The 15,895-nt window shown below is 52.0% G+C and overlaps 8 protein-coding genes across 8 annotated transcripts; 6 read left to right on the forward strand and 2 right to left on the reverse strand.

The window, feature by feature from the left end:
• Positions 1-1,350: 1,350 nt before the first annotated feature.
• Positions 1,351-3,144, forward strand: N7474_009695 (uncharacterized protein; the record flags this gene model as incomplete). The annotated part of the gene is made up of 1 exon (XM_057201105.1): positions 1,351-3,144. The coding sequence occupies one exon, from the start codon at positions 1,351-1,353 to the stop codon at positions 3,142-3,144; it is 1,794 nt and encodes a 597-aa protein (XP_057049092.1).
• Positions 3,145-3,940: 796 nt separating this feature from the next.
• N7474_009696 (uncharacterized protein) lies at positions 3,941-4,396 on the forward strand (the record flags this gene model as incomplete). Its single annotated transcript, XM_057201106.1, has 1 exon — positions 3,941-4,396. One exon carries the CDS (start codon positions 3,941-3,943, stop codon positions 4,394-4,396), a length of 456 nt encoding a protein of 151 aa, XP_057049093.1.
• A 651-nt stretch (positions 4,397-5,047) lies between these two features.
• Positions 5,048-6,405, forward strand: N7474_009697 (phosphatidyl synthase; the record flags this gene model as incomplete). Its single annotated transcript, XM_057201107.1, has 2 exons — positions 5,048-5,415; positions 5,472-6,405. 2 exons carry the CDS (start codon positions 5,048-5,050, stop codon positions 6,403-6,405), a joined length of 1,302 nt encoding a protein of 433 aa, XP_057049094.1.
• A 1,251-nt stretch (positions 6,406-7,656) lies between these two features.
• On the forward strand, positions 7,657-8,496 carry N7474_009698 (Translation elongation/initiation factor/Ribosomal beta-barrel; the record flags this gene model as incomplete). The annotated part of the gene is made up of 2 exons (XM_057201108.1): positions 7,657-7,659; positions 7,711-8,496. 2 exons carry the CDS (start codon positions 7,657-7,659, stop codon positions 8,494-8,496), a joined length of 789 nt encoding a protein of 262 aa, XP_057049095.1.
• Positions 8,497-9,559: 1,063 nt separating this feature from the next.
• Positions 9,560-10,288, forward strand: N7474_009699 (protein kinase-like protein; the record flags this gene model as incomplete). The annotated part of the gene is made up of 1 exon (XM_057201109.1): positions 9,560-10,288. One exon carries the CDS (start codon positions 9,560-9,562, stop codon positions 10,286-10,288), a length of 729 nt encoding a protein of 242 aa, XP_057049096.1.
• Positions 10,289-10,737: 449 nt separating this feature from the next.
• N7474_009700 (lipase ROG1 family protein) lies at positions 10,738-12,140 on the reverse strand (the record flags this gene model as incomplete). The annotated part of the gene is made up of 2 exons (XM_057201110.1): positions 10,738-12,019; positions 12,079-12,140. 2 exons carry the CDS (start codon positions 12,138-12,140, stop codon positions 10,738-10,740), a joined length of 1,344 nt encoding a protein of 447 aa, XP_057049097.1.
• A 364-nt stretch (positions 12,141-12,504) lies between these two features.
• Positions 12,505-14,400, forward strand: rex3 (putative RNA exonuclease Rex3; the record flags this gene model as incomplete). The annotated part of the gene is made up of 1 exon (XM_057201111.1): positions 12,505-14,400. The coding sequence occupies one exon, from the start codon at positions 12,505-12,507 to the stop codon at positions 14,398-14,400; it is 1,896 nt and encodes a 631-aa protein (XP_057049098.1).
• A 313-nt stretch (positions 14,401-14,713) lies between these two features.
• Positions 14,714-15,240, reverse strand: N7474_009702 (60S ribosomal protein eL22; the record flags this gene model as incomplete). Its single annotated transcript, XM_057201112.1, has 3 exons — positions 14,714-14,840; positions 14,907-15,139; positions 15,226-15,240. The coding sequence occupies 3 exons, from the start codon at positions 15,238-15,240 to the stop codon at positions 14,714-14,716; spliced, it is 375 nt and encodes a 124-aa protein (XP_057049099.1).
• Between the last annotated feature and the right edge of the window lie 655 nt (positions 15,241-15,895).

A 15,895-nucleotide genomic window follows, 5' to 3' on the forward strand; every position in this document is an offset into this window, starting at 1 on the left:
GACATCGGATCCAACGACGATGTTCATAATGTCTTAATTGTGGTGGCAGTGCCACACCCACTCTGAGCTTTTCTTTTCTTTTATCCGACTCGGCATGGGGTTTTTTTTTTGTGACTTTTCTTTCCCTTTTCTCTTATGTGATGTGATATTTGACCTCCTGGTCTTGTCTTGCTTCTTCGTTTCGAATGATACCAGCGTATTCTGGATGACTCTGGAGCTTCGTTTCGCGCGGCTGCCCCCACCCCTCCTTGTTACTTGACTTTTGATAATTGACGGAAACGGCTGGCGCTTTTCGCTCAGTCGTTGCAATCGCTGGCGCCTTATTCTAGCACGTGCGTAGTACATTACGTATGATCGACAGATCGCCTCCAGGACCCTGCTCGGCCCTACAGAAGTCATGTGTTTGGTGGACTGTCAAGCCACAAGGTCTTGGGTTGCCGTGATTGGCGTAGATGGCTGCGGATGCGGAATCTGCGGGATCAAAGCCACACAGGTGGAAGTGGGATGGGATCCGAGTCAGTCCGGATGTACATGTGCATGATAAATGAGGGTGAGATGGGAAGCGTTTAGATCCAGCGCGCCCCTGCTTGACTCAACAAGAATAAAGCATAAGCCAGCCAGTATTGGAAAGACACATAATCTCGATCCCGATGATATTACCGGTGCGCTTCCAGATTATTTGTATAGTACGAGACGAGGGATTCCCAGCCCTAAACCGATCAGCTGAGGCCAGCGCCAGCACCACTAGCAACCCAAAACAAATGTCCAACAAATGTGAAATCGATTGCTCAGCCACACAATTTATCATGAAATCTGAAACGCCCTCCAGTAGACTCCAGTAGTACGACTGGCGCCGGCCAAATCGCCGGGCTTAGCGCCCGGTTTGCCCTCGGCGCGTACACTCACCAAGTATCGCAGCCGCTCAACGTGGGCGCCACCCAACGACAACGATTCGTTGCTCTCCCTACTCTGACGGCTGAAAGAGTCATCTGGTTTCATCGTAGCGCTTGCACTAGCATCGTGTTTCAGAATTTCCTTTTCGTCATAATGTACGGAGGCGCATCGCGCGTACAGTTCGCGACGAGTCGCGATGCATTTGGGCGGCGCTGTTTAATTAAGTGCTGATCCGCTTTAATTTGATTCTTGCTCTTCTTCTTTATTTCTTTCTTTCTAAGCCTTTTCGATTATTCACATTCTCGCTGCTGTGTCTTGGGCTTCCCTCGAAGATGACCGCTTCATGGAACAATACAGGGTAGTCAATCCCACACGAGATCCCGCCCGGTGAGCTTTGCGAGAACATCAAGTATAGAAAGGGAATAATCTCTGATAACAGTTTAGGACTGTCGCAGTATGCGCTTCCTTCTTGTTTACAGCCTCTTCGCTGCGGTCCCACCGGTAGTCTCGTCATGTATAGATACCAGAGCAGAGACCTCTTTGAGTGGTACCTTCGACCCATCTCTATTCGACATGATCCCAGAATGCGCGCGAAACTGTGTGGACAACTTCATTGAATCCCAGTATACGTCCACCGAGTGCAAAATGTCGACGGATGTCGAGTGCCTATGTCGGACGCCGTCAACAGATGGCTTCACGCTGGGGGAAGCTGCCCTGAGTTGTGCTTTGTCTTTGTGCTCTAAAAAGACCATCGAGAGCACGAATGCATATCATATATGTGACTCAGTGCATGGGGCTGTTCCGGCGATGCATGCTACTATTACCGCAACGGTTTTCCCGGCTGTGCAGACCACGACGGCGACTGATGCCACGGCGACGGAGGAGCCAACAAAAACAACTTCTACTTCTACTTCCGAACAGACTTCAGATATTTCACCTTTTACGACATCTACGACTTCAAACGGTTTTCCTGTTACCACACCTCAGAATACAGCAACAGCTTCCAATCCGTCTTCCGCGAAGGAGGAAGATCATCATACCATTTCTCCCGGAGCGGTTATTGGCGTCTCTGTGGTTTCAGGCGTGGCAGGATCATTTATAATTGGCATTGCGGTATTCTTTTGTTGCAAGCGGTACAGGCGTGGGAACCCCAACGACTCCGATCAAGACTTTTTCGAGATTGGCGGTGCCATGACCGAGCCTCCTGGATTTTCACACCCTTCATCCCGGCATGCCTCCCCAGACCCGACTCCAGATTCTCCATGGGACGAAAAATATGGCGCACCCCAATCTGCAAGCCCGGTTCAGTCAGCCTCTCAGCCAACTTTTACCTCCGTCTCGGAAGTCAGCTATGCAGGGAGATCTCGGAATCAGGATCACATAGGAGTCGCTGTAAGCTCTGATTCCGAGTGGGCAGTCTCACCCATGACACAGTCCTCTCAACGCACTCTGTCGGAGGTCCTACCTTACCAGACACCGGGGCTCTATCCAAAGCCGTTGAAATGGAGCCATCGGCCAGTCAGTGGGGTGACGCTTTTCGAAGAAGAAGAAGAGGGCCAGCAAGTAACTCCGCCAGAGGAAATTCGCAGTTCGCCGTCACGGTCACAAGCTCCAATAGGGCTCCCCGCAAATCCTCGTGCCGTGAAGGAGGGCTTTCCAGCAGGGAGATTCCTGCGTGATGCTGTACATTCACAGAGCCATCTAACAACACCAACGACCACCGCAATGCGCGGGTCCTCAACAACAACCACAGACGCAAGCAGTGCCCTCGACGATTTCAGAAGCTCGCCATCGCCACACCTGTCCTCCCCAACTACACTCGCTACCACCCCTTCCAGCACAGCACAGGGCCGCATCCTCAGCGGCATGTTCCCCAGCAGGAAACCACCACCTCTGCCCCCGAAGCAACCACCTGCAAGAACTCTCGATCCAGCATTAGAGATAATATCGCGGCCACGCATCGTTCGCCAGAATGATATCAAGCGCGTCCAGCTCCGGCCGGGGCAACCTCGTCCTCCTAGCGAGGTGGTCGTCCCCTACGACCCCGAAGAACTCTGGCTTGAACGAGGGCGTTCGTACATGTCGCAAAATGCAGTACTGCCATACCCATCTGCCGCGAGACGTGCTTCTGCGACGTATCCAGACAGTCCGACGCGTGTGGATCGTCGAAATCCGCATAGGCTGTCGCCTGAGAGTCGGAATGTGGTTGTTTCACAGCAGGGCAACGATTTTGTGCTCAGGGTGGAGTGAAGCCACCTTTGCCTTTAACTGTACCTGTTATTATTTCTGTCTTTTGTATCTTCTTCCTTTCTTTCTTGTATACTATGACCGGCATTTTTGACATGGGGAGGCTGGGTTCACTCTTTTTGGGGGTCTTGTGCCTGCATGATACGAGGGAACCGACTGTATACAGTATTGCATCATGGTGTTCTTTTTTGGATCCCCGATTTAGATGATAGTAGGTGAGATGTAGCCCACTAGTTATACCTTCCTACGTGTATCGACCCTAGCCATAGACTTCTCAAATCCATGCAATCAAACCAAATTCTCCGGGCATATGATATAACCTACGGACCATCGATCCATGCAGTGTATGGTGTGATGTATGACTATGGTTGGAGGCCAGGATTCGCAGAATTACCACGTGGTATAGGATCATTACAGAGAGGGATTCGTGTAGAGAGTCGATTGATCAAATAGACGGCCGCTTTCAGGGCTTCCCTCGGGAAGTGATCTACTCGATCGGGCTACTGACCGCTACTATAGCCACTTCAGGAAAGCCGAACGGTAGTTCTATCACCGCGTTTGCTGCTAACCCCGTTCTGCATGAATGACGACCATCCCGTCGAATTTCCCAGGAAAATGACGAGCTGTGTCGACGTTGGGGGCCGTTCAAACCAACGTCATCACAATAGACAATAGACCGTCGAGGCTCAAACCTAGGCCGGGCTGAAAGATCCGTGCTGTGCAAAAAGCCCTAAGTCTGCACGGTGACACCATCAGGCCTACCTGATTGTGCGAGTGTGGGGGATCGCTCTTTGCACGCATGAGCCCTACGACTACAACCCAGGATAAGCCGTCATCTAGGACTACTACGACCGTGGCTTGCTTTCTTAGTTCCTACGGCCCGATGAGTTGCAACACTCGCACTAGCGCGCGCCATCGTCGCATCCGAGCGCTTTTCCGGCGACGCCACATACTTTCTTGTCTCAGCGCGCGATTCGCTCGGTTCCTGAAGTTGTTTGTCAGCCACCGGGATGCCGATGACGTCAAGCTCCGATTTGCCCCGCGATGCGTAAATGTTGATTCGATCGCACCGCTGCATCTAGAGAATAATGAGTCTTCGGGATACTCTGCTCCGTACAGCAATGGTCAAAGCAAGGGCGCTCGGCGAGACCGGGGTCGACGGAAGAGGCGCGGGCTTTCCCTCATGGCCGCATTTGCTTATGTTGCCCGAGCGCCACGCCGACATGCCCTGCATTTGAGCGGTTCCGACAGTTAAGAGACCCATATTTTCAGATGCAAAACCAGACAGCGCGCAGGATTGAAATGATCGCCGTCATCAGCGTCAGTGAACAGCGGGACAAAAATATGTCCGCCCCTCCCCCTCCTACGTCAATGCTCCATTCACGCACGGCCGAGTGCCTCGGCGGACTCCACTGCCTAAACTCGGAACCATGAGGATCAATCATTGCCTCTGGATACACTCGTGGTGCGCCAAGGCACGCCGTTGTGGATCCCAAGGAATGCGGATTGTGTGGTTCTCCCTGTCCGAAGACAGATGATGACAGGGGCTGAGGGTTGGATCCAGGCCCACCCGTGGTGAGCAGCGGTATTTGCGATACTTTGGGTAATCGGAAACTCCATCGAGGCCTCAGAATGCTATATTAATGGCCCTTTCCCTCCCCCCCACATGCTCCATCTACCTAACCTCCCTTCTGCAGTGGGCTCCAGTTTCTCCTGCAGTCTGCCTCTCATCTCTTCACGATAGTCAATGATCTATCGCTTTTATTGCTCAATTGAGTCAAGTTCCTAGTCCCTGCTCTCATCTGAGTGTCGGAAGATCTGCCAACGGTAGTCAACGCTAGCTGGACTACTATTATCTTCACACCACTACTATACCCGCACGTCGACCCACATCATATCACTCGCAATGGCCACTCCCGATGGATTCGGCACCCGAAAGGTCCGCCGACTGAACAGCCTGGACGCTGCGCGGGCCGATCTCTACGGTGGGCCCAATGTCGGGCTCCCTCCCAAGCATCTGATGGCCTCCTTCAGCCATGACCACGACATCCCTGCGCCAGAAATGACTAAGAGCCCTACCGACGACGAAGTTTCGTCCGAGGAGGAGTCTCCTCAGGTGGCCACCCCCCTGTCTACGCCACCAATGATCACCAGCGACGATTTCGCGCTCGCCTTCGATATCGATGGTGTCCTCATTCGGGGCGGCCAGCCGATCCCGGCGGCCGTTGATGCCATGAAGTACATTAATGGCGAGAACCCATATGGGATCACAGTGTAAGTTTCCTGTCTGTGTTCTCAATACACAACGTTTTCTGACCGTACTTTTGCAGTCCGTACATTTTCCTCACCAATGGAGGCGGCAAAACTGAACAAGAACGTTGCCTCGATCTCAGCCGGCAACTTGAGCTGGAGGTTTCTCCCGGACAGTTCATCTGCGGCCACACGCCCATGCGGGAAATGGCTCAGCGCTATGGAACAGTCTTGGTTGTAGGTGGCGAGGGCGAGAAGTGCCGAATCGTGGCCGAAGGATACGGATTCAAGAACGTCGTCACTCCCGGCGATATCATCAAGACGCGACACGACACGACGCCGTTCCGCAAACTCACCGATGAGGAGTACAAGAACTCGCGGGTTCTCGATCTGGACTCGGTGCAGATCGAGGCGATCTTCGTCTTCGCCGACAGCCGCGACTGGGCTGGCGATCAGCAGATCATCCTGGATTGCCTAATGTCCAAGAAGGGGCAGCTGGGCACACGGTCGGAGACCTTCGACGAAGGCCCGCCTATCTACTTCTCACACAACGACGTGGTGTGGTCCACATCGCATGAACACTCGCGCATCGGCATGGGCGCCCTGCGAGCTTCGCTTGAGGCCCTTTACAAGGCCGTAACAGGCAGGGACCTCACCACCATCGCCTTTGGCAAGCCTCAAATGGGCACTTTCCAGTTTGCCACGCGGCTACTTCAAGAGTGGCGCAGCGAGTCTCACGGCATCGACAAGCCGCCTTCTACCGTCTACTTTGTTGGTGACACCCCGGAGTCTGATATTCGTGGCACAAACGAGTTCAATGAGAAATCAGATATAGACTGGTTCTCTATTCTAGTCAAGACTGGCGTCTACCAAGACGGTACTATCCCGCGCTTCCCGCCAAAGAAGACTTGCGACACGGTCTTCGACGCTGTCAAGTTCGCCGTTGAGCGTGAGCACCAGAAGACTCTCAAAAGCTTGCCCAATGGCGAGGTTGATGTCGAGGTTAAGAACTGATCTGGCATATGCCTTTATATCCACCCGGCTGTTCTACCTTTTACTCGATCATCTGCCTCCTACGTCCAGCCGGTTCCTCCAACTACTCTTTCATTGGTTTACATTTGATATGATTCCCAGATAACGTTGTGAATTTTGGCTTGTTTTTGCTATTGGCAGCATGGTTTTTTTTTCTCTCTTGTTCTTTATTATCACACTGCATTTACCGGAATACTTTACCATGACACTCATGATGAACAAATGACATGCATAGAAGAATATTTTCAAAAACCATACCTGATCCTGTGTAGCACTTGTACGGCGATCAATGCCATACCAATCGATCAACGTCACTATACTGATACAGGATTTCCTTCCGTCTATTCCACCTTCCACATGGGATCTTCGAAATGGAGTACTAGCAGTTCATATACCAAAAGATGAGGGGTTTCAATCCGGGACCCAATCAGAATAGGACACCCATCTCTTCTCCCTCTCCCCGCCCCCCCGGAAAAAAGGACTCCAGAAAACTCACCCAAAAGCTCCTAACCACTCAATCATTGTTTGTATGGGGGATTCAACCGTATTCCGGGGGAAAGAAAATGACAGGATTGTGATGTAACTTCAACAAAACCACACTTATTATTGACAGGCGCTCGGATGACAAGATGGTGGTTATAGTACACCATACCCCGGATCACCCCCCGGCAATACCAACGAATCAAAAATTAGGAGACACGGCACACCGGAAGTGACAAATTAGGCAAGCCGTGGAGTTATTCCGTAGTGCGGCGGCGGGTTTGAGAGCCGGTCCATGACAGGGGGCAGGTGGAGGCGAATCCGGGGTTGGATACGAAGTCTAATTAACGTTGATTTGAGGGGAAGTTTAGCTGCGAGTTATGTCATAGCGTGGGATCCATGTGGGATCTTTATCGAGGAGATTGTCTATTATTGTTTTAAGGTTGTTGGAGTATTATCTTGTGGAATCCGGATGTGTTGGAATGAACAGACATTCGTTCGGTTAGGATGATTGAGGTTGTCTCCTCCTACTGACCCGTATACCCCCTAAATATCTCAGATGAGCAAAATGTCTCTACAAAATACTGCCAAAATCCACATTTGATTGAATATTCGAAGAATAATAATGTCCTGTAAAGAGTATTCTAGTTAGATGTTTCGGCCTGGACATTCAGGCACCAGATGTCCGCCCGACCCACCTCACGATGCGCGGAAATGAAATGACTCTTTGAGAAGAGCCTCAATATTCACAAGATGGTAAGTGATAGCGGCTTCACATCCAGTACGAATACTCACATAACGAATTAGAAAACTGAAGCTGTATATCTACACGACAGCACCCTGCGCACCCTGAATACAGAGATCGAGTCCTGCCAGGCCATCTCCTCACTCTCAGAAAATGAGCAAGCCCTAGCCAAGAACGTTGCTCCCGAGCACAGCGCGCTCACCACGCACAAGACGATTTTCTACCCCCAAGGAGGCGGGCAGCCCAGTGACATTGGCATCATCAGGCCGGTGGACAGCGAGTCCAGCCGCTTCAAAGTGTCGCTCGTCCGCAAAACGCGCGAGGGCAAGATATTGCATTTTGGCGAATTGATTGATGACGCCCACTCTTCATCCCCATTTTCCGCAGGTGCAGCTGTCGTTCAGAAGATTGATTCTCCGACGCGGAACTATCATACCCGTTTGCATTCGGCGGGACATATCGTCGGAGTAGCGATGCAGCTTCTCTTTCCGGATATGAAGAAAGTCAAGGCGAACCATGCGCCCCGCGAGGCGGCGATGGAGTACGAGGGTCTCCTGTATAACGAGCACAAACCCCTTATCCAACAGAAAGTCGACGAGCTAGTGCGCCAGGACCTTCCGATTCTGATTTCCTGGTCCGAATCCACGGACCTGCAGACGGATGATACGCAAGACGCAAGAGATGGGCCGATTCGTGTCGCAAGTATTGGGGGACTTGATCATAACCCCTGTGGTGGGACGCATGTGGCCAGCACGAGTCTGGTGGGAGCGATTACGATTCGAAAGATTAGCCGTCAGAAGGGGGTGAGTCGGGTTGCTTATGAGGTACCTTTAGAGGAGCGGGAATAGCGTTTATGATGGGGCCTAATGCTAGTTACATATATCGCGTATACCTGAGTATATAACCCTCGCTAGCCACAGCCAACGGATCCAGAACCACATGTCTTAGACCATTGTCGAACGGAGTATGCATTGCAAACAGATGACTGGACGAAGAGCATCCGTGGTATAGCACCAGGGCAGCCAACTATGGCAATTAAATCAAGCAAATTATAGAGACATCATAAGCTGAGGCTAAGTAAGCCTATCATCCAAAGTAACGGGTCCACGCGGAACTCTCACTTAGTAGTACACCCATGAAGTTCGATCGAAATAGCGAAGAAGCGGTTGTCCATCCTTAAACGACAAACAGTCCTCACAGATCTCATGTTTATGGCTGGGAAAGGGTTGCCTCTTTCTAAAACGGCTATTGTTTTGCTGGGTTTGGATATGGGATACTCAGGGATTGGATCACAGTAAATGATTGATTGAACATCAGACGCTCTTCTGAAGGAGTTATAGTCCGCTCCAAGCATTTGTAGTTGGTAGTTTGCCCTGATATGTAACTTGCTTTTCCCGATAACCCACGCCATCTGCAGTCAGTCAGCGTCTCGGTTGACAACAACCCTTGTAAATAGGCAACTACCCCTGGCACCCCCCTTTCTTCTCTTTGCTCACCTCTTTCTTATGCACAATACAATTTTTCCTGCGCCTGCTTTTCAAAGTACTCCTTTATACTTTTTATTCTTGTCATGAGTATCCAAGAACAATTTCCCGATGTGCACTGGATTTGGAAAGGAGGCATCTCCTTCGTCTACGAGGTCCATCCCCGCATCGTGGTCAAGGTCCCATAATCCGGAGAATTTGAAAGAGAGCAATTTCGGAAAGAACTCGAGATATATGAGATCTTTTCGCGACATCCGTCCTGCCCTTCCGTAGTGCAGTGTTTCTTCTACGCAGACAACGGCATTTTCCTAGAGTACATGCGAGGTGCGACCCCTGTTGGCATTTGATAGGTTGTCTTCTGACCGTGTCACAAGATGTGTCCCTTTGCTCTAGAATACAAGGCAATCATATCCGAGAGCAGCAAACTATGATCGTTACTAAAGTGACAAAGCTGGAACCTCTACCCCTACGAAAGGCATGGATGAATGACATTACTCAAGCCGTCGCTTTCCTTGAATCGCTCAATCTCGCTCATGGTGACCTACGACCCGAAAATATATTGATTGATCGTAATCAACTGAAACTGTCTGATTTTGATTGTACGGCGGAGATCGGGACTTACTTCAAAGCTTGCATGGCCCCATATGGAAGAATACTCAACAACGAAGAGCCGAATGAAGGACGACGTGGGGCTTCCGGCTTCCTAGGTCCTCGAACGGAGCAATTCGCCCTCGGTTCCTTGTATTACTTGATAAATTACGGCTTTGAGGTTTATGGAGATCGATGCCTTACTGAGGATCCTAAGGAGCATGGTCCTAAGGTTGTGGAGTTACTGCAGAACATGGAATTTCCGAAGTTAGATGGAGACCCGCTAATTGACGATGTCATCGACAAATGTTGGCACAATAAGTATGCCACGATTGCGGAATTGGCCGCATATATGGAGACGCTCCTCCCTGGAGAAGCCAACAGGAAAGAGAGCAACGCCGGAACAATCCCCAACCCCAACAGCGAGGCAACCAGTCCTGAGAGAGTCAATACCGGAAAACCGAATGGCTGGAGCAATGACATGGAAAGCCACCTGGCAGACAATTTTTCCTCGAAAAAAGCATACTGTCAGGACCTGGAGAAGCGAGGACTTCTTCGTGTGCTTTAATCAGGAGAGCCTGAGCAACTTGGATTCCCTTGTAAGTGGTATAGGCACAGCCGCTCTGGGTGATTGAACAAACCTTAGCGGACAAACTAGATAATGAGATGATAGGAGGTAGCTAAAGTCTTCTGGGAAATCTACCAATTACTTCCGTCAAGGTTGACACTCGTGCTTTATTCCTCGGTCTAAGGTTGGATTTAGGCAGGGCCAAAAGAAGGGCCTGCGACAACCATCGATGATTATAGTCTACGTTGGACCATGTGGATTAGAGAGCTCATTACAGAGCAGTATTTAGGCACTTATTTAAGTGTTGCTAAGGAATCAGTGAGCCTAAGCCTAAGCGCCAGCGGAACGCGGTCGCAGCCTAGCTAGGAAGGCACCACCGGCAGACGTTATTCTTTCTACTGTATATAGGTGCATATAGGAAGAGGAGTAGAGAATTAGGTCTTTTCTAATTATACAACGAACTCATTATCCAACCAGTGCTTTATGACAAGTTTGCCCTCTGCATGTCCATCCTTGGGTATCCGGAAAATGATGGCTGCGTGAGTGTGTCGGTGTTTGTGGATATGCACTGGGTATTTGCGGAATCCCACAGTGTTGAGTGACTCAATGATCTCAAACTGTTCGGCGGTTAATGCAAGTGTGGGAGGCGGGCAGATCGTAGAACCGTCAACACTAGCGCTGGCAGAGGCAGTATCCGTGTTTGATTGCGCAGAGCTGCCTGGCCTCGGACCATGCAATGTTGTTTTCTCGGCTGCTTGATAGGCAGGTTCTTGACGAGCGTTGACATTCTCAAATACTTCCTCCACGGCGTGTTGGACATTCTGGACCAGCACGGGAACTTTGTATGGTCCAAAAAGCACGCCATTCTTCCCTTCTCCGTGGCGTCGGATCCGTTGCTGACTGCGGAATGTCTGGATAAGGGCATTGATCAAGAAGATAGTCAAGGCAAGTGGCAGAAGAAGTAGAATGAGCGTGGACAAAGGTATCCAAATGAGCAACGATTTGGTCCGATTCCATATCCGAGACATTAGGCTTTCCGGCTCCTTCTTTGCGGGCGGCAGGACATGGACATCCGGGTCGATGATCACTTGCTCATAACCCTCGACATAGTTGATATTCATGCTCTCCAAATCCCGGAATGGATCTACCGTGGATAGTGCAGCCGTGTAGAAAATAACAGAGCGGTCGTTGCGAATATTTGCGTAGACAGCGCGATGTTGAAACTTCGCCAGACCCTTGATGAAGATACTTTCCGGGTCGGCCAGAACGCTGAGCAGCGGCCGGCCCGTGTCGCGGAAGGAATCGACCAGGAACAACTGGTGTCCGGATACAGAGATCGTCCTCGGACCCATGACATTAAAAACCGTGTTAGTGATTCCCTTGAGCGGCATCCGCACACCAACATGCGGTGATGCAAAAGTCGTAAAGTTCACGGGCTCCAATTTGTCCAACCAGCCGCGGGCATGCAGCAAGCCGATCGCATAGCGCGCCACCAAGCCTCCGAGAGAGTAGCCGACCACGCTGAGCTTTTTGATCTCTTGGCCCTTGGAGGAAAGGTCGTCCAGCGTCTGTTCGATCTCGTGCGCCAGGCGCTCTCCACCAGTCTCGATTCCATCATATGTCAAGTTGCCGCTATTTCCTTTGGCGCAGAGCACGTGGAGGTGATCCTCGCCGTGTCGTTTCTTCAGTTCGGAGGCCACATAGTCCAAATGCGACGGGTTGCCCCAGAGTCTAGACAGGGAGCATGTGAGTGGACCATCCTCGCTCGATAACCAGGAGAGAAGGCTTACCCGTGAACCAAGACACACAGATGGTCCGCGTCGGATGAATTCCTAGAAGTTGTAGTCGCCATTGCTCTTGAAAAAACAACGGGAGACAGCGGAACACCTTTTCTTTCTGGCTGACGGTTACGTCCTCTTTGCCTGTAGCCTTCGGCGATAGGCGATAAGGACTCCTTTGTTGGTGCCAGGTGATTCAGGCTTCAACAAAGGTTTGCCGTGTTTGCACTGGCCCTGTCACTACTCGAGTTCATCATCATCACCAACAAGAAGTTCAGCAACACCCCCACTGAGATACTCTGTCGCTGGAAGACCGAGATCGTATAACCTTCTCAATGAGCGCAAATACTCCTGCAACCAGCTTGTCCCCGTCGCCTGACGTAGCAAGCCAACGGGGTTCTTTATAAGATTCAAGCTTCGATCATCCACTGGGGTACCATGTTCACAACGCTCGGCTTGTTTGGGGATGTACCCTGTCCCAAGGGCCAGCAATGCGCTCTTTTGACATGCCTATTCTCTCACAAGGACCACCAGCCGCGAATATTAGAAAAGAGAGCGCCTGAGAAATCTCTCGCACCCGTGGCCGATGGTCAACAGGTCTCCAAAAGGGCCCGGCTGGGAACAACTCGCCAGGCTGTCTCACAAGCAGCCGAGTCATCAAATCCATCTCTCCTCGGGGATACACCAAATCTACCAGTGCCAAGAGAGCAGCCTGAACGATCCAGTCATGACAACCCCATACTACAATCAGTCACTCGCCAGGTCTCGCCACCACCATCAGCACGTACAGCGTCGAAGCCATTGGAGACTAACACTGGTCCCTCTCCTGCTCCTTTACCAGCAGCCCTTCCTCCCAGGAAGGCTCCGAAGGAAAGCCTGAACCCTCGAATGCTCACCAAAAAGGCACCAGCAACACATACCGTTCGATCCGCTATATTGAAGAAGCTGCATTCGGCCATGTCGGGCCAAAATGAGAAGGCGGCAAATGACAAAGACCGTTCGAAGCAGTGCTTTGTTTTGACGCCGGACGAGCTCGTCACGATGGCACTCGACGAAGAGGAAAAGACCGCGCGCGATAACCCCGAGGTTTATTCCAACGTCATCAAACTGCGCATTGTGAAATTGACCAAGATGGGCCAGGAGGACTGGATCAAGGAGGTTATAGCCCATCTGAATACGCGGTACTACAAAATACAGCCGATTGAGCCATCGCCTCAGAAAGCAGAGCCGCTCGACACCGGGCTAAGCCGCAAAGAAGAGATTGCAATTGCACTCAAACTGGTGACGCCGCTCAACGGGCTTGAAGAGTTTGGATATGTCACGAAAGCACCCACCAAGACCGAGATTGAAACTTCCAAGAAGGGCGTCGTCGAGTCCAAGGGATGGGAGAAGTGTGATCGATGCGGCGGACGGTTTCAGGTCTTCCCCGGCCGCCGAGAGGATGGCGCCTTGGCCAGCGGTGGGCAGTGTACCTACCACCCCGGCAAGCCGATCTACCCTCCTCGCAAACAGACCGACCACATCACCGGCTCCTCGGAAGCATATTTCCCCTGCTGCAGTGAAACCATGGGGACCTCACCCGGGTGCACCAAGGCCAACACGCACGTGTTCAAGGTGTCCGAAGCAAAACGACTTGCCTCGATCCTTCAGTTCGAGACCACGCCGCCACAGCCTGAGAAAGGCACTCTGGACCCAGTCTGCTTCGACTGCGAAATGGGCTACACCACACTGGGCCTCGAGCTCATCCGGCTGACGGCCATCAGCTGGCCTGACGGCCACGAGCTGCTCGATGTCCTCGTCAAGCCGATGGGCGAAGTGCTCGATCTCAACTCGCGCTACTCTGGCGTCTTTCCGGAACACTACGCCTCTGCTATACCCTACACCCCAGCCCGCAGCTCCTCCGTCGAGAAGACAAGCAAGACCCCCACCACACCCTTGCAGGTAGTCGAATCGCCCGCCGCAGCACGAGCTCTACTATTCCAGTTCCTTCAGCCCGAAACACCACTCCTCGGCCACGCCATTGACAATGATCTCAACGTGTGTCGCATCATCCACCCCACCGTCATCGACACCATCCTCCTCTACCCGCACCCGCGAGGCCGTCTCCCCAATCGCATGAGTCTCAAGGCGTTGGCACGGAAGTTTCTCGGCCGCGATATCCAGACTGGTGGGGCGCGAGGGCATGATTCGAAGGAGGACTCGCTGGCCACCGGAGATTTGGTGAGGGTCAAGGTGGCTGAGAGGTGGAAGCGCTTGAAGAAGGAGGGCTGGCACTTTGAGGAAGGTAGGATGGTTGCGCCGGAGGCTGGTGCTGGACAGACGAGGAACAGCTAGGTTTCCACCTGAATATTTGTGTCTACGATCTACGTTGGGAGATACCCTAGAGTATATAGAATATCAATGAATGGACAGACTGACATGACAATCATTTTCGATTATCAGATTCATTCAGGGCATATTCCAACCCTGTCGGTCATCCCATCCGGGTAGAATAAACTTTTTGTATTTTTTTGTTGTCTATCTCCCACACATCATCAGCGACCCAATCCCAACATGGTGCTCGCTCCTGTTCTCGCAGCAGCGGTAGATGCAACACGCAGAACCCGGCCAATGATCAGCGCAGCGACCAGCGAATCCGAAGAGAAATTTACTCCTCATCCTCCTCGCCCTCGTCGTTGACGACGTTGTAGAAGCGGAGCTCGTAGACACCCTTGGAGGTGGAGACGACGCGGAGCCAGTCACGGAGCTGCTGCTTCTTGAGGTACTTCTTGGTCCTGGAGGCGAGTCCGTCAGCATACTGTCCACGAATAGCCAGAGCGTCAGAGGAGATAAGAACGTACAGGTACTTGAGGTAGCGACCAGAGAAGGGGATGTGCGCAACGACCTCGATCTTGCCATCACCGGCCTGGGAGATGACGACGTCGTCGCCGAGGTTGCCGACGCGGCCCTCGACCTTGATGCGGTCGTGCAGGAACTTCTCGAAGGCGGCGACATCGAAGATCTTGTCGCTCGCGGGCTGCGAGGCGTTGATGATGAACTTCTTGGTGACCTTCTGGGCCTTGCGGCCACGAGCCTATAGGTGCATGGCGGATTAGCCTACTGCTCCGGCATGCCCCTGGGGAGGGGGGAACAGCAAAGCGATAGAGGGTGTCAACGTACAGCAGCGGGAGCCATTGTAAAGGGAATGGGAGGTAGAACGCAAAGAGGTGAGTATCCTGCGTGTGAGAGACAGATGTTCGAGGGTTCAATGGTCGAGAAATTCATTCGGCAAGGTGGGCGACACTAGCCTCTTTGGGTCATTAGGGCATAGGGTTTCCCCGTCGTTCTGATTGGCCCGCTTAGCCCAGGATTCCAGCCTAGCGCCTAGCGTGCGCACGGGCCATCGTCCGGAGAACATAAAAGGCCCGTCGCCCCCGGTTCTCTTCCTCTTCTTTTCTTTTCTTTTCCAGCTCTCTTTGCCAATTGGCTTAGATCAAGTGTAGTATCTGTTCTTTTCAGTTTAATCTCTGAAAGTTTTCTACGGAAAACAACTTTGATTAATCTCATTTTTGGATCTCGCGACTTGGCCTCTGTGCTTGCGCATGCCTCGTCGCACTGTGTCATCGGGCTTCCACTACCCCCGATCGACGCGAACTCCCTTTTCATCTCTCGTCCTGGCTGGTCCAGGCGTTTGGAGAAGAGGTTTCTCTTGTCTGATCCGTGTGGTCGCGTGTAGTGGGTTCGTAGTAGCCTGCCTGATGGAGTCACTGCCCTGGCGTGGCGTCGGCAAGTCACAGCAAGGCTGCATGGATTCCAACCTGTTCTCGTGTAAGATGTTGGTAGTTAGTAC

This window comes from Penicillium riverlandense (genome assembly GCF_028828495.1).
Source record: "Penicillium riverlandense strain IBT 135883 chromosome Unknown utg000008l_segment0_segment0, whole genome shotgun sequence".
Taxonomy (NCBI): Eukaryota; Fungi; Ascomycota; class Eurotiomycetes; order Eurotiales; family Aspergillaceae; genus Penicillium; species Penicillium riverlandense.